Below are 22867 nucleotides of genomic sequence, written 5' to 3'. Positions count from 1 at the left end.
CCCCACAGGTTGGAGGGTCCCCTTTACTGGCAGCCTGGTTCCCACAGGCCACGTCCTGCCAGCAATAACTGCAGCTTTTCCTGGGAGCTCTGTGTATGTGATCAGCTGGAGCATTCCAGCCATGGGGACCACTCTCCTGGGGAATCTTGGTGTCTCTGCAGGATTGTTTTGCTGCAGACAGCCTGTTCCCAGCATCCAGCTGTCTCCAGTGCTCTGTTCTCATCATCCAGTGCCTCTAACGGTGGAGGGCACACTCATCCCACTGGAGGGGTGTCTCTTTCATGGCAGTGTTTGGGGTAGTCCCACAATCAGCCAGGCACTCTCCTTACTGTCTGTTTTCCTGGGGAGACATGCAGCACCCCGAGTTTGCTGGGTCCTGGGTGCACATGCAGTGACCCCTGTCACTGCTGTGGGATACTCTGGGGAGAGGAGGCCCAGCTTGCCTGATGGGACAGTGACCTGAGTCTGGGGTGGGATTTTAAACAATAGGAAGCTGTGGGTGCCCAGAAATGCCTGCAGAGAAGCCAGAAGCCCTGTAAGCACACCAGACAGAGGCTAGCTGGACACAGCTGTTTAATGAATGCATCTCAGTACAGATAGGGAGCTGCAACCCACGCACCCACGGCCGCCTCCTCGCCATGGCTCTGGCCACATCTCGGACCTGGCATCCGAAATATCCCCATTGGCGCTCTGGCCACATCTCGGACCTGGCATCCAAAATATCCCCATTGGCCTGGCACGCCAGGGTGGTAGAGGAAGATGTCGTGGCACTGGTGCGCCTCCTGGTCTTGCAGTGGGGGAGACCCTGGAGAGGGGAACTGTGCCCTGGCTGGGGGAAGGGGGCTGACTGGGATGATGCCCACAGGGCATCAGGGATGGAGGTGAGGGAGTGACCAGGCTGCTGCAAGTGCACCCCTGGCCTGTGTACACCCCGGGGCCTCCTGGCTGAGCCACAGAACACCAGGCAGGGAGAGGCTGAGGGCACTGCGGGAAAGGGATTAGTGGGGCAGGAGCAGCTACTGGGACTGTCATGGGACCTGGGCATCCCAACCCCTGGTGTGTCTGGGGCAAGGCTTCTGGGCTTCCTGCTCCTTCATCTGTGGGCTGAGTGCATCTATCACTGTGGGCTGCCAACAGGCCCAGTGAATGCCTCATCCCTGCAGCTGGCACCTGGGGGGGCTCAGGGCTCTGCCTCCTCCTCCTCCCTACCACTAGCACTAATGCTCCTAGCGAGGCAAGGCTGCCCACTTGATGTAGAGGGTAGAGAGCGAGACTGAACAGGGTTGGTGTGGGATTGGAATGGCAAGCAAATGAAGAGCATCCCTTGGAACCAGGGGGACAGGAGGGAATGAGGGATGCAGGGGAGTGCTGCTGGCAAGATCAGAGGCATAGGGGGGTTCCCCTACATCTGACCTTGCCTTCCTATCCTCTGATGCTTTCTGTTACCAGTGCTCCTTCCTACACCATCGCTGTTGGCATTAAATAGTTGGTTGCCAGCAGGGAAGGGTTGAGCCATGCCAGGAAATCGTCTCTTCCAGCCATGAGCTGTGCATGCAAGAATGGACCTACTGGGCTCCAACCCCTGTTGGAGTAGGGCAGGGATGTGAAAGACCCAAAGGGAGTCAGTCACATCCCCTGAGGATCCACCACACTGATGAGCTGAGACACTGCTTGCTGCAGACCCGTGGGTGCTGCCTGTGGCACGCAGAGGCTCAGCTGTGCTGCCCCATGATGCTGTGGGAGGCTGGGGGCACACGGGTGCTCTGGGAATGCTGTCACCCCACAAGCACCCAGGGCAGCCCCTGCTCTGTGTGCGGGTCCCTGGGTGCTGTGAGGACAGGGATCATGGGGGCAGCATGTTCCCTGCCCCTTGTGCCCCATGGTGACCCTGGGCACAGGACCCTTGCCCACCGTGGTCCCTGCAGGGCACAGGGAACAGTGGGGACACTCCCTGCCCCGCCCTGCTTCCCCCCACCAATCAGAGACCCGAGAGCTGCTCCCGCTCCCTCCGCCAATCAGAGCCTGGTGCCCATCCTCTTCACAGCCAATCCAAGGGGGAGGTGGCGCATAGGGCAGCATGGCTGCTTCCCCGCCAGCCAATCGGCACCTGGCTGTGCCCGCGGGGAGGGCGGGGCAGGTCCCCATGGCGGGCGTGGCACCGCGCCCTCGAGGCGCGGCCGGCTCTAGGCGAGGGGCTGCAGGTGCAGGGCGGCGCTGTTGGGGCGCGCGGCCAGGATGTAGGCGACGTTCTCCCGCAGGAATCCAGGCCAGTCGATGCTCCTGCGGGCACATGTGGGCTCACTGGACACCCTGGCAACACTGCTCTCCCAGGGTCTCCCCAAAAAATGGGGGTGTCCACCACCCCCCTAACCATCCCTGCCTCACCTGGTCTCCTCCTGCTTTGTGGCTGGCAAGATCTTCTCCGGGCTCTTGCCATTCCTGCTGCTGGCGGGGCTGCCCTCTGATATGGGCCCCACGTGGCTGATGCTGTGGCAGGGAGGAAGATGCTCTTCATCCTCGCTCCATTGCACCCCAAGTGGTGGTGGTGGTGGGGGAAAAGGATGCACAGGGCTGAGGGGCCATGGAGGGGGAGGTGGCGGGAAGTAGGGCAACCATTTCTGTGCTGAGCCCCTTTGGTAGATGTTGGGACTGTGCTGGGAGTACTGGCTGGGATATGACCCCTACACCAGGGTGGGCATCCCCTCACCTGACATTGCAAGACAGCATCTCCTTCTGGTGCTTGCGGAACCAGCTGTGCCGGGCCTGGCGGCACTCAGCCTCCCCGATGAAGCCATCGTTGTCCTGGTCCAGGGCCAGGAAGGCTGTCCGTGCCCGCTCCCGCTCCTTGGGTGTCAGCAGCCGCAGAAGGGCATTCTAGGGGGTCAGAGAAGTGAAGGTGGAGCACTCATCCTGTGGGAACCTCCCTCCTTATATTCCCAAAGCTGTAAGGGTCTCCACCCTGAGTGCCATGGCTATGGGTGTCAGCTGTAGGAGCCAGCTTTGGGTGCCATGACCATGGGTGCTGTGGCTGTGGATGCTGGACCCAGGTGCCCCTGCCACATCTGCTGGCCATGGTAGCCAGACCTGGGTGCTGTGACCTTGTGTGACAGCCATGGGAGCAAGCCCTGGATGCCACAACCATACCTGCGGCCGTATTTTCTGCAGCAGCTGGATGGACTCATGGGAGAGAAAGTCCTGCCACTCAATGTGCCCCTTCTTGTCAGGGTCCAGAGCGTTGAACTGCAGGGCTGCCTGCTCCTCCTGTGCCTCGGGCATGGTCCGCTCAAATTGCTGCTTGTGCACTTGATGTTTGTAGTGCAGGAAGTCATCCAGGGTCAGACAGCTCTCTGCAGGGGACAGATTGGCTGTGCTGTGCCCAGGAAGGAGGGGGGACCCACCTCCCCAGCTGCTTCCCGCAGCCATCTGGGACCCACTGCATGGAGGGTACACACCTGGAATGATCTTGCAGTTCTTCAGGGTCTCCATCAGGCTGTACATCTCCTCCTCTGTCAGCAACAGATTGAGGTTGTCCTGGGGTGGGGGGCAGAGAGGAGCCATGAGGAAAAGACATGGGGTGAGGGAGCACATCTCTTTATGGCAGCACTGGGATCCCTTGAAGGCAAATGGGTGAGGACACCCAGAGATATGTGCTGTGTCACCCAAGGGTGCTGCAGTGGGATGGCTCCACACCCCTGGGCTTTGGCCATTCCAGCTCTGCTACAGCATCTCATGTGCCCACAGTGTCACATCCTGAACCAAGGTTCTGAGGAGCTGTCTGCAGAGGTGAGAAGGTGGCAAAGGGCCACTGTCCCCTGCATCTGGTGACCCCATCAGGCCAAGGTGGGTGGTGGGAACTGGAGAGCAGCACTTCCCCCATTGCCCCAGAGCAGGCTGTGAGGTGGGACCCTGCTCACGTCCATGTGGGGCACAGTTCCCTGGGGAGCACCCACCACCCAGCAGCAACCTGGTGTCCCCCAGTCCAGGCACTCACGCAGTAGTAGCAGCTCCAGCCGGTCTCGGTGTGCGCGGTCTCTGTCACCTCCACGGCGCTGTCCTTCTGCAGGTACCCCATGCGGCGCAGGCAGCCATCGTGGTACACCCGGTGGCAGATGCGGCAGGGGAAGAGGCTCTCGGCTGTCCACACCTCGCATATCTCACACATCTCGTCATTCAGGATCTGGGGAGGGATGGGCACATGCTCAGCAGAGCAGTGTGGGCAGGGGCTTGGCTTCTCCATCTGGGCGGTGCTTTGCAGGTGGGGGTGGATGCTGAGGGGGGAAGATGGAAATGTGTGGGGCTGGCATAGGACCTGGCTGGTCAAGTTAGAGGAGGGTGGGAAGAGTGGTGGGTGGATGGATGGGTCTGGCTGTAGGGTTGGTGGGGCTGTGGAGTCGTAGGCTCTCTGCAGTGTGTTACATGTGGGTGGCTGGACTGTAGGGTTGTACATTGGCTGGTCTTTAGGATTGTAATTATCAATGAATCAGCTGTAAGGTTTTCCTCACATTTCCATTTCTACTTCCAAAGAGATACTAACCTTTGTATATTATCTAGGTACCCTGGGTAATTTAGGCTCAGGGTGTGATCAGACACTCGAATAGGCCCCGAAGGGCAGTGGTCACAGCACCAAGCCTGGACAATACTCTCAGGCACATGGTGTGATTGGTGGGGTGTCCTGTGCATGACCAGGAGTTGGACTTCAATGATCCTTGTGGGTCCCTTTCAACTCAGGATATTTCATGTCTTTATGGTGCCATATAAGGGTGTAGGTGGGCTGGGGTGTAGGCTTGTAGGGTGGGTGGCTGTATGTGTAGGGTTGTGGGTGTGGATGGGTGGGTTGTAGGAGTGGGTGGATAAGCTGTTGGGTTGTAGATGGGCAGGAATATTGGGACTGCAGGTATGGAGGGATGGCTTGAGTTGCAAGCTGGTTGACTGTAGGTGGACAAACATGTAGATCAAATTGTCCTCTCTTCCCCAGACCTAGAACTGTCTGTGCCCAGCAGTGACTTCTCCTTTTCAAGACACCCCAGGGTGCCTCCAGGGCACATCTGAGCAGCTGCACCCCCCTCCCAGTGTGGCACCTCCACCTGCCCAGCCTGGCTGCTGGCACTGTACCCCACTGAGCCACCCTGTAGGGCTTTGCGAGATTGTCACTGCCTGGCAGACGCTCAGATGCTTGTCCACCTCCGGCCCTGTCCCCATCCCTCCCACACTGTCTCTGTGGTTCCCTCAGCTCACCTGCTCCCTCTGCTCCAGGCTGATGTCCGGGGGCTCATCATCGTGGAGCTCCCTCTTGGGCCGGATGAAGGCTGGTGGCGTGAACCTGTTGGCCCGGTCGAACTCCTCTGGCTCCACGCCCCGGCCATCCCGCAGCCGCTCCCAGGCCGCCTTGCCGGCACTGCTCTCCTCCGGCTGGGAAGGTCCTGCCACCGCTTCCTCCTCTCCCTCTTGCACCTCCTGCTCCAGCGTCCCCTGGCGTGCAGTCCCCGCCTCCGCCCGACGCCGTGTCGATGGCTGCTCCCGCAGCCCATCCTTGAAGGCTGACACGGCCAAGCTGACCTTCTGCACCTTCTCCACCGTCTGCCTCCTGGACATCAGCACCCCCATGGCTCTGCGGTGGGAAGGAAGGTGCTATGTCCCTGACCCCCAAAAGGGTCTCCCGGTGGTTTTCCCCCAGCTGCATGAGGAGCAGTTCAGGGCAGGGAGAAGTGGGGTCTTTGCAACAAATTGACACTGGGATCATGGTGGTGGCCGTGAGGAGGTGGATTTCTGGCCATGGAGGGTCTGAGTGGGTGGGGGAATGGGACAGAAGGCAGGGAGATGGTTTGGGGGTGCCTCCCCACCTTGCTCTATAGATTCCAGCTTAACAAGAAACACATCCAGGCCTTTTCCATGCCAGATCAGTAAACCCCAGAGGGACTAGGACCAGCTGTAACCCTTCTCCTAGCATGCATCTCCTTTCTTCCTTAAAGATCTCTGTGGCTAGTCAAGGGTGAAAGACATCCTCCCTGCAGCCCTGCCCAGGACTAGATCATGGCAGGTCTGGTGCTGACACCTCACCTTCCTTAAATTCCTCTTCACTCAGCTGCCTCTTCTTGCACTCACATGTTTGTGTGTGTGCTGCTGCTGTGATCACTGGGTATCCTGCAAGGAGCCATGTGGGGAGGCTGGGCCAGCCGTAGGAGGACTGTGAGGGTGCAAGAGGGAAGGGGAGCAATGTATGGGACGGGGCACAAGGGACCCAAGAAGGATGTTTGGCTTCAGTGCCAGGGGAAGATCACCTTAGGATAAAGTGGGGAGGCCAACAGCAGCAGCAATAACAAGCTGGGCTCTGTCCGACTGGGTGTGAGCTGAAGCTGAGGAGAAGCAGAATTTGGCCTCCAGCATTGTGGAGCACAGCATCACCTCACATGGGTCCAAGGGCTTCCCTCGTGCCATGCTGGGGTTGCACCATGGAAGATGCTGCCCTGGGAGCAGTGGTGGAATCACCATCTCTGGAAGTGTTTATAAACCATTATAGACATGGCACTTAGGGATGCGGTTTAGTGGTGGCCTTGGCAGTGTTGGGTTAATGGTTGGAGCCGATGATCTTAGAGGTCTTTTCCAGCCTTAATTATTCTCTAATTCTATGCTGCAGCAAAGAGGCACTTCCAGCTGGTGCCCAGGGACTGGGAGGCAGAGCAGGGAGATTGGAGCAGCAATCTCCCTCCCCGCCAGCCTCGGCAGGGAAGTCCCCAGGTAGCAGGATAATTAGCAGCACGCGTGCACGCCGCCGGGATCTCGCTGCCTGCGGGAGGACTCGACACCGCGAGCACTGCTGTGGCAGGGAGCCTGGTCAGGGTAATTACAGGTACCCCGCAGCAGCAGGGCCGAGCGGAGTGGAGCAGAGCATGCTGGCAGGCGGCAAACATCACTGCGTGCACACGCATGTGATTCCCCAGCCTCTCCCCACTGCCGCGGGACCATCTGCCTGCAGATTCCCACGCGCTGAGCCGGGGATGCAACACGTGTGGTGTGGGCCCCGTCCTGCACGTGGGGGTCCCAGCAGCGGGCGCGTGTGCGGGCTGGGGTATTTGCACCTGTTGGCCGCAGTGCCTGGCTCAGAGCTGGTGCCCGGACTTCTTCAGCTCCCAGGGCTTTGCAAGGGTGGGAGCGGGGCAGAGCTGGAGGCACGTGTCTGAGCCACAGCAACAGCATCTCTGCGGCTGTGCCAGTGGGAAGGAAAACACCTGGGTGTTTCTACCTCCTCGCCGTGCCACCACCCTCTGCCTGGCTGGCTCAGGATCACGTCTGCCGTGGTCAGGATCAGCTCTGCTGCTGGGCAGCATTGCAGCTCTGCCTGCGAGCGAGAGAGTCGGAGAAGTCACAAGGAAATCCCCCCAAGATTTGCCTTTGTAGGTCCCTGCAGCACCGAGTGTTGACCAGATCCTGGCCTACTCCTGCCCAAGGTTTGGGTAGAAGTGGGGAGGAGAGGGTCTAGAGGGGCTAGGCTCACAGAGAAGAGTGAAAAGAGGTGTGTGGCCCATAGCACCCCAGTCTGCTTGGTACCCACACCGATGTTCCTCATCTCATCGTGCTGGCAGCTTCTCCCCACGATGCTGCTGAGCTCTGTGTGCCCCAACCCCAGCCACCCTGCAGTACAATAGAAGGCTGGCTGGTGTGTGGACTTGCTGTATTCCCCCCCAAATCTGGCTCTCCTGCGTGTTCACAGTCACCCACCTGCACTGCGCTGCTGCTGCTGCAAGATCCCAGCCCACCTCCCTGTTTCCTGTCCTCTCTCAAGCCTACCCCAAGTGCCTTCTGCCACTGCCTACTGTGTGCCTGGAGCCTGGACAGTGTCACTTCTTAGTCACGACTTGTGTCTATTCTCAGCTCTGCTTGCCTCCCTGCCCCTGCTAGTGCTGCACAGCTGGACCCTGACTGCACATCCAGGGCTGAATGGCTTCACCCTCAACTCAGTCTCCAGACTCCACTGCCTTTCCACAGGCCCCATTGCTCCCCAGATACCCCAAACTTGCTCTGCACTGTCCTGACCCCTTTTTGTCTCTGCCCCATGCCCTGCCTGACCTGGCTTTGTGGAGTGGGACTTCACCTTCACATAGAACCTGGGATGACTTGGGGGCCTGCCAGACTTTGGGAGTCCGCCTTCTCCTGGGGAGGGAGGACCAGGGGCAGTTTTGCCTCATAGCAGCCCAGAAACCTGAGCAGCCCCTGCGTCCCCACGTGTCCTTGGGGGAAGGTGTCTCCAGTACTATTTGTGTCCACCCCCCGAGGCAAACAGAACCACCACCTGTCTCATCATGACCTAAGAGGTGAGGGGGCCTCGACCTTGCTGCCAGGCTGCACCATGGGGCTATTTTTAGGTCGCCCCCACAGAGGAGCTAAATCTGGGCATAGGCAGGAGCTGCCTGCAAACACCGGGCTCCATTGAGGCCTGCCAGCTCCGGGGGCTGTCACAGTGGGTGGTGGGAAACTTCCCAACCCCTTCCCTTGTCCCCATCCCCCTGCACCCCTGCCCTGATCCTTGAGTGACACCCGTTCCCCACACTCTTCTCTTTTGGATTTGCTCCTTACTGCTTCATTCCTGGAGCAAAACACTGAGCCAGAAAGCATTTCATCCTCTTAGTGCCCATGGACACATCTTTCCCAGCTTTATGCTCCTCTCTACGTGGAGAAACTGAGGCATGGAAGCAAGGCTCGTGCAGCTGGAGTGAGAATTAAGCCTGTGTTAGGTGCGAATGGGGAGAGAGCTGGTGGTTAGCACGGAGGCACCCCGGGAGAAGGAAACAGGGCAGAGCATCCAGATGCAAACAGAGCAAGCGGTGCCTGCATGGCTGCAAAATCTCCGTCCCATGGCAGAGCACACGTGGCTTGTGCTGGGGTTAGGGGGTGCCAGGTTAGTGGTGGGTGGTGGCGGCGGGTGACACACGGGTGGGTATGACACACGGGTGGGCGTGCGTGGCGCAGCTGGGGCGGTGTGGCGGCTGGGAGTGCAGCAGGGACGTGTTGGGAGCAGCACGGGGGGGGCTGTGTTTGTTAGGGCTGGATGTGTCACAGGGGGGATGAGATGCGAGGGGTGGATGTGCTGCTTCGGGGTGAACGTGCCATGGCGTGGCTGGCAGTGCGGGGCGGGTGTCACGGCCCACGGGGGGGGGTTGCTGTGGACATGGGGTGGGTGGTGGTGGCTTTGGGTGCAGGGGTGTTGCAGGAGCTGTGGGAGTGGGGTGGTGTCTGTGGCAGCTCGGGGGTGTGGGATGGGTGCTTCTTGGGGGCTGTGGGCACAGGGTGAGCTGTTGTGGTGTGCAGTGGTGGCCTGGGGACATGGGGATGTGGGGCCACAGGTTCTGTAGCCACAGGTCTGACTGTTACCTACCCCACAGTGTGTCCTCGGTGAAAGGCCCTCCCAGCAAATGAAGGGTCAGTGGTGCACCCTTGAGCAGGCACCCACTCCCAGGGGGATGCATCAGGGGTGTCTGTGGACCAGAACCCCCTGATGTGCCAGGAACCGGCTCCCTGGTCTGGGAGGAAGAATGTGCCTGGTCCCCACAGGCTGCCAGGGGGCCAGGCCTCCTCCCTGCCCTCCCCAGGCTGCTGGGTCTTTTGCCCTGCAGTGCTGTGCCTTACTTAGAGCAGCATTAGGGAGCCTGGGGGCAGAGGGGTGGGGTGACAACAGGGAGGAGAACCCTGGGACCTCAGAGCCCATGGCAGCCTGGTCCCAGGTCTCAGTCCAAAGGGCATGAAGCAGGGCTGGGAGGAGCTGCCACGGCTCTACCATGGCTCTTGCACATCTCTGCAAACCCTGGCAATTGCTGCCTGCCTGGGGTGAGGGGGACCAGGCTGCAAAGGCAGCAGGCTCTGCTTAGGGGACGTGGCATTCCAGCTCCTTGAGCTGGCTGCAGATGGCCATAGGGTTCTGCCAGCATCCTCTTGTCCCCTCTCCTGGACAGACAGCACATGCCACAACTGTGGCACTGCTGGGACTGCTGCTGTGAGATGATCTATTTGCCATGGGGCAGAAAGGTCCGTGGCTGATGGTCTGATGGTCCCTCCCACCCTCTGCAGGGCTATGGGAGTCCAGTGGGGATGTCGGGTGGGAGGGTGCTGTGTCCCAGTCCTGGGGAGACCAAGCCAGTGGCTGTTCTCCCTGCCGGATCAGGTTGCCCATCCTGCCGCGCTATGACAGATTTTATAGGTGTGTCGCACTCTTTCATCTCCCAGAGGGGGATAAAAATGCCGTGACAGCAGAGTCCCTTCCTCTGCAGCAGACACAGCTCCTGCCCAGCTCTGCACTTCTCCTTCTCTTCTCCTCCCCAGATACCCACATGAGGACCTCGATGCCTGGGCAGGACCCTCTCACCCCATCCTCATCCCCACTCCCAGGCATCCCATCCCAGGAGCTCTAGTCCCAGGATCCCGGGGGCAGTGGGGGAACCCACCGAAGGGTGACACAATGTGTGGACAGCCCATGCTACGCACCCAGCAATGCACCTATAATGCAAAAAAAAAACCCCACTTACCAGGATCGGGGTCGCTCTGGGAACACGAGCCCTAGACAGCAGTCCACACGATCTCCATTGCCGCTGCCTCTGTCCACGAGCCCCTCTGTGCCTGCGGGTGCTCACCGCATGCCGTGCCCCGCGTGCAAATCCCTGTCAGGGGATGGATGGAGCGGCGAGGGTGGTACCCGGGAAGCCGGAGCCCTGCACTTGCTGCCGGAGGATGCAGGAGGCAGCGCGATGCTGGGAGCGGATGCCTGTGTCTATCGCACACACACACACACACACACACACACACACACACACACAACACACACACACACACTCTCAGAGGAAGCAGGGAGCTTGTGACTGGGGCTGAGCAGATGCAGCCTGGTTTGCTGTCCCTGTACCAATTGCTGCCCGAGCCGTGTTAAAAAGCTCTCCGAGAAACGGAGATTTTTTTTAACCGGGCTGACGTGTGCTGGAAGATACCAATAAAAGCTTTCCCTGCATCTCCTTTGGCCCCCTGGGTTGAACCGCCTTTCTCAGAAAAAACCTCAAGGATTACAGAGGTGGGACTGCATCCAAAGATGAGCAAAGGTCTCATCTGCTCCCGCTGTGGGGTCTTCCCCAGACCAGTGCCTGAGTCACGGGCTACCTGCACCTGCTTTAACCCAATGTCTGCTGGTCAGTGCTGCAGGCAGGCTGTCCTTCCCACACGATGGTGCAGCAGGGGCACGGTGGCTGCTGGCTACATGCAGTGTAGCCAACTGTGTGCCCAGTTCAATGCAAAACCCGGGGTTTTTGTTCTTCTAGTCCCCAGGACTTGTTATATCACCTGGGTGGACACCACAGGGCTGCAGCAGAGCTAGGGGCATACAGGGGGTTGGAAGGAGGTGATGGGGCAGGAGAGAGGATGCTGGTGGGGAGAAAAAGGCACAGCTCTAATGCAGCACCTCTGAAGGCAGAGTATTTGGTCCATATGCATCCCCAGCTGCTCTACATCAGCTTGGTGGGGATGGTCATTCAGCCCCCTTACACCTTACTGCAAGGGGGTGCCACTGCTAAGGGGCTGCACTTTCCCCTTCAGGAATAGACAGGTCTACATGGGGATGATTTAGGGTGAAACAGACTCTGAGCCCTCCTAGGAGCAGCTTCCATCCAGGCTTGGGATGCATGCTGAAGGTGAGAGCAGAGGGGTCTGGGCAGTGGGGATGCTGCAGGGCTGCCCTGCTCCTTGACCAGGTTGGGCACAGCAGGCGCTGTCCTGACTGGGACATGAGGAAGCTCTGCTCAGCCCCACTGCACTGTTCCTGTTCCCAGGATACTGCCTGGGGGGAACCCTCATCCCTCCCTGGCATCCTAGCCCTGCCAGCCCCTGTGCCCTCCACTGGGCAGGTCCTATCAGGCTCCAGGCCTGCCAGCCCCACAGAACAGTGGATGTGTGGACAGCAGGGAGCAGCAGGGGAGAGGTAGGGATGTCACCGTTCCCATACAGAGAGCATGAGGAGCGTGGAGTGGGAGACCTGGGATTAAGAACCATTTGATGACTGAAGCTTCCTGGCTTCTGGAAGATGGGAAGCACCATCCCTGAGGTCTTCTACGCCCCAAAACATACTGTGGTGGGTGCAGTATGCAACAACCCTGGAGTGCTCTGCATGCCCAGGTGCAGGTCACTGGGACAGAGCAGCTCTTGTGGGGACCAGGTTCCACATGCTTGTGCCACATGCTGGTGCCAGAATGGTTCTTGACCCTTGGCTGCTATTCCACATCCTGTGCCAGCCCTCTATAGACTTATGGGCACTGACACTGACCCCACAATACCCATATTGTCATTATGGACCCTTCCCATGGCTCACCTGGGAGTCAGCTGAGACCATCTGCAGCTCATGTCACCTGCAAACAGATCCAGAGGCTGGGAAAGGCAGCATCTGGGTGCTGTGCTGCGATCTGAGCCAGTCCATGGCCCTCTTTCCCATGGCTGGGGATACACAGAGCCAGGCTGGAGACAGGATTTATCTGTTTTCTGCTTGTGGCTGTCAGGTCCTGTCTTGCTTCACTCCATAAACTGCAGGAGCCTTAATGCAGCCTCTGGGTACCCTGCCCTGGCTGAAGGTGCCTCTCTGTGCTTCATCCTTCCTCAGGAATGCTTTCCTTTATGGTGAATCACATTTTGCATTATTTAGCCTGGGGAGGGTGGTGGAAAGGTGTTGGGATGGCTGTGGGGTGGAGAAAGTGGATGCCAGCTGTAAGGGAGGCCAGCGAGAAACATCTTCACAGACGAACCTTGGCCCCAGAGGACAGGAGAGGAGTGTGCGGGCAGGCTGTAAAAGCTTTTAGTGCCTCTGTGGGGAAGGCAGTCCCGGGGCCGAGTGCGGTGGTTCCTGGAAAAGCAGAGGCAAGGAGGAGCTCCAGCCCCCGCTCCTGCTCTAGCTGCCAAAGGCCTTGGGCATCCCGCTGCAGGCAGGTGTGCTGCCCCCCAAATGAGAGCTACAGCCCAGATCCGCTTCTGCAAGGACACCCTGTGCCAGATTAAGGATCGTCTCGCACCCTTTGGGGAGGAGGAGGAGGAGGACACCGTCCCCTGTCCTCTCCGAAAAGCCACGGCGTGGTTGGCTGCTCGCTGGAGCGGCACAACCGGCAACAGGCTGGGGAAGCTCCTGACAGGGAGCCGGCAGCGCCGGTCTGCTGGAGGAGGGCTGCAGGGGCGGAGGTGAGAGCTGAGCTGCAGCGGGAATGTGCATTTTCGTCAGCTCCTCTCCCCGCTCCGAAATCTCGCATGACGCCCGCGTGTAGGTCACTGGCTGCTGCGGCGTGTGGGCTCGCCATCTGCGGCGGCCCGGAACGCCGAGCGCTGCCCCGCCCGGGCCCCGGGCCCGCAGCTGCCGCCGCCCCCGGGGGGACACGGGCCGGGGGTCCGCCCTGCCATGCGGAGGGACGGATGGAGGGATGGAGGGAGGGAATGATGGGGTCCCCAAGTTTTGGCAGGAGCGGCAGCCCTTGGCGCGCCTGCGCGAGCCGGCGTTCCTGCCAGCCAGCGGGGGGTGATGGAGAAGAGAACTTGTCAAAATAGCGAGATATCTTTTTTCAGGAGATTGCAAGTTTGGCTGATGGAGATAATAGTGTTGATGCGCTGCAGGGAGGGTTCGGAGAGGCATCGACTCCCCTCATGGCAGCTGTTTCAGGAGGGAAGGATGATACCAAAATCAGCGTGAAATTGGATAAAAACTGGCTGCCTGAAGGGCTGCCGTGTCAGACTGCAGGCTGAGAATGGCAGAGCATCGCCCATCACCTGGAATAAACGGTAAGCAAGGCAGACCATGTCTGGCTCCCTGCACAGCCCGTGCCCCCCATATGTGTGGGGTCCATGCAGGGAAAGGAGCTCAGGATCTTACCCATGGAGCTGGTCCCAGTTACAGACATTATCCTGTTCTCTCCACTGGCAAACAAACAGGAAACCTCCTGGTGCTGGCTGCAGACAGCACCTCTCAAGGCCACCTGCTGATGGCTGTCCTTCATGTCCACGGACAGTTGTACATCCCTTCCTCTGGACATTCACATAGGCTCATTGATGGCCGTCCATCACTCTCCTGGTCATCAGTCAGGGGCTCTGCAGGGGGCTAATGGCTGTCAGCCATCATGTTCCCACATCAAGGCCAGATAACTGACACTGCCTTTCACTCCGTGCATTGATGCAACTGTCCTCGGGTGGTGTCACACCCTGACAGCTCAGCCATCGATCCCCACAGCCTCCAGCTCCCTGCAGCTCAAACCCGAGGGTGGAGGAGAGCTGTAGCCCTGTGCCACCTACCTTGAAGGTTTAAAAGTGCTTCCCTTGGGGAGCTTGATCCTGGAGAATCCTAGGCTGCTCTGATACATTCCCTCTCCCAGTCCTGTCCCCACCAATGTGCCCCCTTGCCAGCTGTGTGTGTGTGAGGCTGCAGTGCCATTGTCACTGCAAATTGGTGATGGGGTGGTGACTGCTCCTCCTGCGGTGTTTTTTGGGATGGTGATGGGGACAGGAATCATCCTGGCTTTTCCCCTCCCTCAGGAGCCAGAGTGCCCTAAGCAGGAGCTGCCAGATGGTGCCCAACATGGGTGCAGCCCCTCCTTTGACCCCCATCAGCAGCCAGGCAGCAGCAAATCCAAAGTAGGTTAAGACACTGTGGGTGCTGGCTGTGTGCCTCACGGTTGTGGCACCAAGCTTTTGTGCTCTGAGCTTTTCCCTCCCGTCCCAGAACGCAGAGCTCTTGCTGGACATCATCACTGAGCAGCCCTGTTTACAAGGCTGGGTGCAAGGGCTGGTTTTGCTGTGCCTCCCTCCAGTCCCCCCAACAGCTTTTGTGGTACTCAAAAATCTCCCAGCACAAAAGCCTGGAGTAGAACCTGTCTATTGTCAGTCACACAGGAGCAGGGAGGGAGAGTTTGCAGTCGAGGTCTGTCTGGATTCATGGCAAAATTCCAGCTGTGGCATGGCCAGGCACCACTTTGTGTGGATAGGAGGAACCCCTCCTTTGTCCAGCCACAGATTTAGTCTGAGGTCCCCCTCCAGCCTGATCCAACAACCTCTCATGGAGCATGAGCACAGTGTGCTTCCCAGGGTGGTTTTAGCTCCTTCCAGGGCCCTGATCTGGTACAGAGTGGAGTGCTACTTCCATCTCATTCTCATCTGCGTCTTCTGCCATTCCTACCTCACTGCCACATCTCCACATCTGCTGGGCTGAGGCACAGCAGCCCCAGGTCTGCTGGACATGCATCTCTCAGCAGGCAATGCATCCTAACCGCTTCTCCAGCTGCTGGAAGGAGAAGATCCAGCCTAGATCCAGCCATTTATCCTTTCACTTGTCCACTTCCAGAGCTGCATGCTACTCTCTGCTCCATGCTATAGTCCTGCAATTTGGCTGTTCCCTTATCCTACAGGACTGGGCTCTGAGGAGCCTTGGGCAGAGTGTGAGGTGCTCAGTACCCTATTCTCTTGTGCAGTCATTTGCCCACATTGCTCCTCCATAAGCTGCCTTCATCCCCACAGTAAGGAAGAAAAGCTGATGGAAACAACTGTTCAGACCTGGGAAGGGAGTAGAGAGAAAAGATGTGATCTGATAGTGTCTGAGTGCTAAAATGCCCCATGAAAAACTGGGAGGAAGGTTCAGGGGTGAGGGAAGCAGGGGGAGGAAGGCAGCAGCTCATCTTGCCCAGAGGACATACTCCAGGACTTGGATCTGCAGGGAGGTGTTCCCCAAGCTTGTGCTTATCCTGGGATGCCCTTCCTTGGAGTGGCAGGTCCCTGCAGAGCACCTGGGGCAGGGAGGGTCTTTCGATCCTGTTCCTGCAGCTGGAGGCTTGCCAAGCATGGCCCTGATGAGATGAGGGAGCTCCTGCTGGACAGATAATAGCTGAGCAATTTAGAGCTCTCTCATCTAGGAGCACTCTTGCAGGCATCAGCTAAGTGACCCTCTTCACAGGACCACTCCAGCCAGCTCCCAGACCCTGGGCATCCCTCGCAGCTTATCCCCTCTGCTCCACCTGTAAATCCCAGAAAATGTGAATCTGACCCCACAAGTCTCCAGGGACTCTCCTTCCTAAGCAGAGACATGGGTGTAGTCAAATAGTGGAGACTGGTGCAGGGGTTTGTCCCCCAGGTCACTGATGGGCTCTGGAGAGCAGGATGGTGCCCGGGAATGGGGAGAAGGATCGAGGCTGTGTTGGTGGGGGGAGTGCTGGGTTTGGACTGTGGGTGGGTGCAGGGTGTGGGTTTGTAACCCCACAGCACCCTGCAGGACATGCACAAGCCTCACAGCAATGCCAGCCCTTCCTGCTGCCCGGCCTGGCTGTCACCCTGCAGCGTCAGCCGTCCCCACATCCTCCATCTCTGCCACGGCCGGTGCAGCATCCTCACAGAGGAGCTTTCAAGTGGAACGGAAACGCCTAATGAAGGCCAACTTCATTAACCAGGGCTGTCAGGGGGATGATTGCTGCCTTCCTGAGCCACTCTGTGAGCAATGAAGCTGTGTCAGAGGAGAGGAGAGGAGAGGAGAGGAGAGGAGAGGAGAGGAGAGGAGAGGAGAGGAGAGGAGAGGAGAGGAGAGGAGAGGAGAGGAGAGGAGAGGAGAGGAGAGGAGAGGAGAGGAGAGGAGAGGAGAGGAGAGGAGAGGAGAGGAGAGGAGAGGAGAGGAGAGGAGAGGAGAGGAGAGGAGAGGAGAGGAGAGGAGATGTTTAGGGAGCTGGGGACAAGCAGGCAGCCCTCAGGGCTGGAGGCAGAGCCCATCTGGCTCCAGAGGAGAGTGGCTCTCCCTCTCTTTTTCTCTCTCCTCTCACACAGCTCCTTTCCTATCTTCTTCTCTTAGCTTAGAGCTGTGAGTGCTGGATCTGGCCATTGAATCCCCCTGGGGCACAGCTGGGTCCTGTTCTAAAACACAGATGGGACCTGGTGTGACCTGCAGTGATCCCAGACTTCTGGATGCTGCAATCTGGACAGGGACATGGTGCTTGCAAGTGGTCCAGCAGGCTCCACATTGCTTTTGGCATCTCTGTCAGCCCTGTTCCCATACTGCAGCATGCTACAGACTGGCTTCCTGAAAAAGCTCCCTTTCCAAGCCTGGAAAACCTTTACCCATGTGAGGGGCTATGCACGCTCCTTATCTTCCCTCTTGGGAACCTCCAAGCACCCCTGATGGGGTAATTTGGAACAGCCCCGCAGAGCATCAGAGCCCCAGCACGCCACTGCCTCTCCTCTTAATCAGCTAATTGTGTGTTTGGGGTTTCAGGCAAGGGCCCCAGCCTGGTGTTGCCATACCAACCACATCAGCTTCACTTTCAAACATTTACCAAGCAGGCTTGAAATGTGGAGGGGGGAGTGGGGGGTGTGAATTAAAAGAGGAGAGGAAGCCAAACAGAGGGTTGAAGGGAGGGAGGAGAGTAAAAGGGCTGTGCCTGTGCCTTTTCCACTACCCCACGCTGAGTCCTGCAGGGCAGAAAGCTCTGATTAAAACAGCTCTTGCTGGGACTCGGAGGCTTTTTGGGGAACAAAAAAATGCCCCTGCCTGCTGGAGACCGTCTGGGGCAGTACTGGGGATGGGATCATATTGATTCCTTCAGCAGGGTGAGGGGAGGGCTGTGAGATGAGGGTGCCCAGGACCCTGAGCAGGATGGGGGATGAGTTGTGGGTGCTGGTTCTGGGGCCCTGTCACCCCCAAAGTTGGCTGGGCTGGTGGTGCAGGCAGCTGGTGGGATGGCTCGGTGGAGGAGGTTAAAAAAGGTGGCTTGGGCTGTGATGTGGGGCAGATCTTACAGCTCAGAGGGTCTGTCCCCTCTTTGTCCCCAGCCTGCTGTCATCCCAGGGTAAAGAGCAGGACCCCCACTCCAAAGAGCAGCTGGCGTGTGCCTGCCCTGCTTTCTGGAGCTGGGTTGATTGTCTACCCTGCTCTCTGGCTCTGACCCTGTCCCTCCTCTCTTCTTCCAAATCTACATCTTTGCCCTGCTTGATCTATCTGTGAGCTGGATCAGTCCTTTCAGCTTCTGCAGCCCTGCAAAGCAGGCTCTGGGCTGCTTTTTCCTGCCAGCACTGGTATGGCATGAGCCCTTGTTTGTCTGCCAGCCCTGCTGCAGTGTCTCAGCAGTGGCCTGCATGATGCAGGCAAGGGAACTGCCCCAGGAGGGGGAATGGAGGCAGATGTGTGTTCCTTCACACATCCAGCTTCCTCTGAAAAGCCATTTAACAGATCAAAATTTTATACTCCGAGCCATGCTAGAGCCCAGAGCAGAGCAGATTTTAGTTACTTGCAGATCTTGGGCCAAGGAGAGGCATGGCATAAGCAGGAGACATCAGCTGCTGCAGGTACACAGGGGAGATGGTAAGGAGGCAGGGCAGGTCAGAGAAAGGATGACATACAAGAAAACCAAGTTTTTGAGGGTGACATGTGGCCCTTTTGGCATCCTGTTCCTTGGGATGGGCCTTCCTCTGGCATCTGATTGCCTCTGTCCTGTTCCTCCACCCCCCAGCATCCCCTGGCTGGACTCTGACACCCACCTGAGTGTCATGTGAGCCTGGTGGCACAGGGCCATGGCCCTGGCTGTGGAGCAGAGGTAGACTTTTCCCTTTTCATTGCTGAGGCTTTGACACATAGCACTGCTTCCCTTGAAGCCCCTGTGTCCCTCCTCCTCTGTCCTGAGCAAATCACTCCATCCCTTCACGCTGCCCATGTGGCGCCACTGTGAATCACTGTGGGCAAGGCTGCTCCTCAGGAGTTTCTTGGTCTCTGGAGAAGACCCCATGCCCCCTGCTCCCTCCTGGCAATGCACCTTCTCCCTGCCATGCTTTGCTCTTCAGAGGCCCCAGCTCTCCAGAGACCAGTGCTTGTGGAAGGAGGGAGCTGGAAGAAGTCTGTTTCTCTGGAATGAGTTCTCTCCTTCCTCTCCCAGGCATCTATGCAATCTTCACATGCCCCAACAGCCAGCACCACCAGAAACTGTCTCCTCATACTCATCACAAGGGTTTCAGGGACCTGCGCCATGCCCAATGGCCTGGGGGACCCTGCCTGTGGCCTGTGGATCCCCTCCAAATTTCGTGTCCCACCTGTTATTTCTGTGATGGGAAGAGCCACTGAAATGGCCATGGTTTGGGGATGGCTCCTGTGAGCCTGAGGCTGGAGCAGATGCAGAGGTCAGCAGCAGGAGTGCAGCCCAGGCTTTGCAGGGCACGCTCTGGGATTGCCCGCACTGCCTCGGGCTTTGCAAGAGCCTGAGACAGCTCGGCCATCACAGTCAGCTTATCAACCTTGCTGAGCACCTCTGAGAGCCCCAGATGGCTTTCTGCTGGCAGAGTGCAGCCCTGGAAGCTCTCATCTGCTGGAGATGCTGTGTGGGCAGACCCCTGCCTCCTCCCGTACACCCTCAGGGGCTGGTGAGCTCAGTGCTGGGTGCTGGGGCTCACCCAGACGTGGCCACAGGGCAAATCTGGACATCAACAGGACAGGAAGGCAAATCCTCCCTCTTGGGGCTGTGTGGGTACTGCTGCCTCCATGGATGGAGCAGTCTGGGATGCCCTGTGCCATGGGTTATGCTTGCTGGGCAGGATAGCCTGGTGTATCCCTCCTGGCTCCTGCACCCTGCCGTGGCTTCCCCACTATGGACCAAACACCAGCCAGGAGCTGGGACAAGGACTTCCCTGCTCACAGGAGTGCCACAGCCACCAGGACAAGCTGCAGCCTCCTAGCTGCTGCCTGCTTTGTCACAAACATCCTGCTTTGTTCTCCATCCTCACCATGTGCCCTTTTGACAGGGAAAAGCCTCCAAGCCATTATTCTTGGGCTGTAATCCCCTGCAGACTCAGAAGGAGATGGTCAGTGTGACCGCTGTGCAGGTGGCAGGGAGAAGGAATGTGGTGTCCCACGACCCTGCATCCCACCCCAGGAAGCTCATATGTAGCACATATGGGCCTCTGAGTGCTGGACATGATGCTCTTTTCTGGGCAGCTCTGCCTGTGCATTTTACATCTGCTTGCAACATTTCCAACAGTTTGATTTACTGTAATTCCTCTGGAAAGCAACTTTTGTGATTGCTAGCCTGGAGATCTCAAGCTGGACTTAAACAACAGGATCCTAAAGAGGCCATGAATAATTGAGCCTAATAAATATTAATAACTGTGGCAGGGCATGTAATTGCAAGGAGTGTTCTGGAAACACAGCTCTGCAGGCAAATGTGCACTCTCGGCAGGCCAGGGCAGAGCCCAGTTAACACTGATGCTGCCAGGCCATGCAAAGCTGTGCCTGGCCACCAGCCCAGCCACCCTTCTCTGTGGTTATTGGTGGCCACTGTGTGAGTTTTCAGCTGTCTGTGTTTAGCAGAGGGTCTCTCCCCATACCCTGATCTCCTGTTGAAATGAGAGGACTTGAAGCATCCACTGCATCATTTGGCAGGGATGTTGTCTGACTTTGAGCTATCCTCATCCCTCAGGGATCCTGGAGGACCTGGGACACTCCAGAAAGTCCTGCACACACTCACCCACAGGCCACAGGAAGAATGTCCCAAACTGAAGTCAGGGTCTTTGGCCACAAATACCTGACCATCTGTCTGTGGCCAGATTTCAAACAGGACTGTCCCATGCATTGCAAAAAATGGATGCACTGCAAAACCTGTCTCTCAAGTCCAAGTGATACCAAGAAGGAACAGTCTGTTTTGTATGACCTAACAAGTCCTCCAAAGTTGGGATGAGTGAAGGGATATGCATGGATTTTCTATTTCTGACAGGACAGTGATGGGGAGTGCATGTGGCCACCTCTCCTGACTGAAGGATATCCTGCAGGGAAAGACTGAACTTGTCACTTGGACCTTTGCTGAGCCATTGATCACAGCTTGAGCAGATGCAGGATCCTGCCCAAAGTAGTTGAGCTTTTTGGATGAAATGTAACAACAAAGCTAAAACCAAAACCCAGCCGTACTCTTCCTGGCGTGCTCTAGTCCCTCACCGAATCCTGTGCCTGAAGCAATGCTCACCCTTTTGGCTTTGCCAGCGCCCATCAAACCCAGCATTTCCCAGTCTTGTCTCTGCTTTTCAAGGCAGATGAGGGAAAGGAGTCAAGAAGGAGTCACAAGTGCTTGCACGGCTCAGTCTGCAACAGTGCTATGGGTGGGTTTGAAATGCGTGTATGAAGGCTTTGCCAGAGCTTTCTGGGTGTTGTGATTCAGAGTGGGGGCCTTGTGGTCCTGCACCTTTGCAAAAAAACACTGGCTTTGCTACCTGATGCTGAGGGTGTGATGAAGGCTTCTGTATGCCATACAGAGGAACGCAACAGAAAAGCTGTTAGCTGAGCTTAGGGCAGGAGCTGGGGGCAATTTGAGTAGGATGTTATCCGCAAGTTTCTGCTTGAAAATTGTGGTGCTTGGGCAGCTGAAGGCCTGTGAATGCTTGGCAAGGGTATTGTATCCTCTGCAGGAGCTTCTCCCACACTGAACAAGTGCTTCTTTTCCCCAAGCTGCCTGGCTGTTGAGACTGCATCTTGCAAATGCGGTTTCAGACAATAACAGCTTGCAATTATGCAGTGCTTTCAAAACCAAGATATCCTGAATTTCGTTAGCGTCTTTGTATAAAACTAGCTGAGGCTGCTTTTGGGATGCAAAGCTCCAGCCTGTGCGGAAATGTCGCAGCTGGATCACCCAAATCTTTATTCTGTTCTGGAGATAGATCATCCTGAAGGAGATTTTAGGGTGTTGATGTCTGCCTGGGACATACTGCCTGGGCTCAGCCAGAGCAGAGGGTGCACAGAGACATTGTATGGTCTCTGATCCCCACTTTCTGTGATTTCTGCTGCAATATGGGTGCAGGGGGAGGGCTGGGGGGTGGGGATTATCCGTGCAGGAGTCAAAGGGGTCTGTGCTCTCTGGGGGAGAGAGAGATGTGGCTTGGTGAGGAGCAGTACAGGAAGAGGGAATTGCTGTAAGACCCATTGTGGGGCAGAAATCTCAGAAACCATTTCTCAGTGTGCAAAGGGCAAGCAAGGATTTCCCGAGGGAAAGCTGTGCTGGACACCAAGGGTCACCACCAACAGCTCGAAGGCTGGTGGGTGGCCAGTAATGACTGAGGCACCTGGAGGCTGACACAGGACTTTCCATCAGCGGGTACTTACAGGGATGAACCTTCTGCCAAGCCTCAGGTGCCACTAGACAAGGGGGGCTGACACCTGACACAGCCTCAGGGCAAAGGGATTAGATAAATGTAAGCACCAAGACCCTGAAATTCATCAAGGGGGATGCCCAGGCAAGGAGCAGAGCACGGAGAGGCGGCGGTGGTGGAAGGAAGGACCTGTGTGTTATCGTGGACACTGGGCTGAACGAGAGCCAAGAGAGCACTCTTGTCGTGGAAAAGGGAAACCACATCCTGGACTACATTAGGAGGAGAGTGTCCAGCAGACTGAGGGAAGTTATTATCCCTGCTCCTTGGCCCTGGGGGGATGCACAGATGTCAGAAGCTATTCTTGAATTGCTGCTAACAGCGGCTCTCCCCCAGCTTCTTCTGTTGATACCGGGAGGTGAAAATACAGATGATGATACAGGGGTTACAGCAGGAGCAATAAAGGAGCTGCAGTGTTATCCCAAGGCACTTGGAGCACTCACTTGGGAAATACATGGTATTTCCTAAGTTCCATATAGTTCAAATGACACATTTGGGGAAACAAGGATCTTTACGCTAGGATATTAACTTGTCTTTTGGATGAAAAATTAATGAAAAATTTTGCTGTGAAGAACCTGGAGGTTTTTTCTGTGATAAGATACCTCAAACATAGGAATACTGAAACGCTTCCAGTTGCTCTGAGTCTCTGTGCACTCTCCAGCTGAAAGACAGCAATACATCATCTGCTGTACTGCATTCAGGATCGAAAACTGCTTCAGCTGTAGTT

The 22867-nt window shown here is 57.4% G+C and overlaps 2 protein-coding genes across 3 annotated transcripts in view; one reads left to right on the top strand and one right to left on the bottom strand.

Moving 5' to 3' along the window:
* Positions 1-556: 556 nt before the first annotated feature.
* PHF24 (PHD finger protein 24) lies at positions 557-10920 on the bottom strand. 2 transcript variants are annotated; one of them, XM_066569274.1, is made up of 8 exons: positions 10515-10920; positions 5236-5608; positions 3992-4177; positions 3453-3531; positions 3145-3347; positions 2708-2874; positions 2386-2487; positions 557-2280 (listed from the first exon to the last, which is right to left on the bottom strand). In XM_066569274.1, the coding sequence occupies exons 2-8, from the start codon at positions 5602-5604 to the stop codon at positions 2184-2186; spliced, it is 1203 nt and encodes a 400-aa protein (XP_066425371.1). In that variant the 5' UTR covers positions 5605-5608; positions 10515-10920; the 3' UTR covers positions 557-2183. The 2 variants fall into 2 exon arrangements, with proteins under 2 accessions (XP_066425371.1, XP_066425372.1); XM_066569275.1 differs by lacking the exon at positions 10515-10920 and adding an exon at positions 9371-9481.
* Positions 10921-13127: 2207 nt separating this feature from the next.
* LOC136569100 (C-C motif chemokine 21-like) overlaps positions 13128-22867 on the top strand; it is a 36444-nt gene continuing 26704 nt past the window's right edge. The window contains exons 1-2 of the mRNA XM_066569395.1: positions 13128-13188; positions 13567-13779. Coding sequence (XP_066425492.1) covers positions 13746-13779 — 34 coding nt within the window. The 5' untranslated portion in view covers positions 13128-13188; positions 13567-13745. The remainder of the gene's footprint in view (positions 13189-13566; positions 13780-22867) is intronic.

The sequence above is a fragment of the Molothrus aeneus genome, chromosome Z, assembly GCF_037042795.1.
Source record: "Molothrus aeneus isolate 106 chromosome Z, BPBGC_Maene_1.0, whole genome shotgun sequence".
Classification (NCBI taxonomy): domain Eukaryota; kingdom Metazoa; phylum Chordata; class Aves; order Passeriformes; family Icteridae; genus Molothrus; species Molothrus aeneus.
Note: the sequence above shows the minus strand (reverse complement) of the source record. Positions and strands in the feature narration are given on the sequence as shown.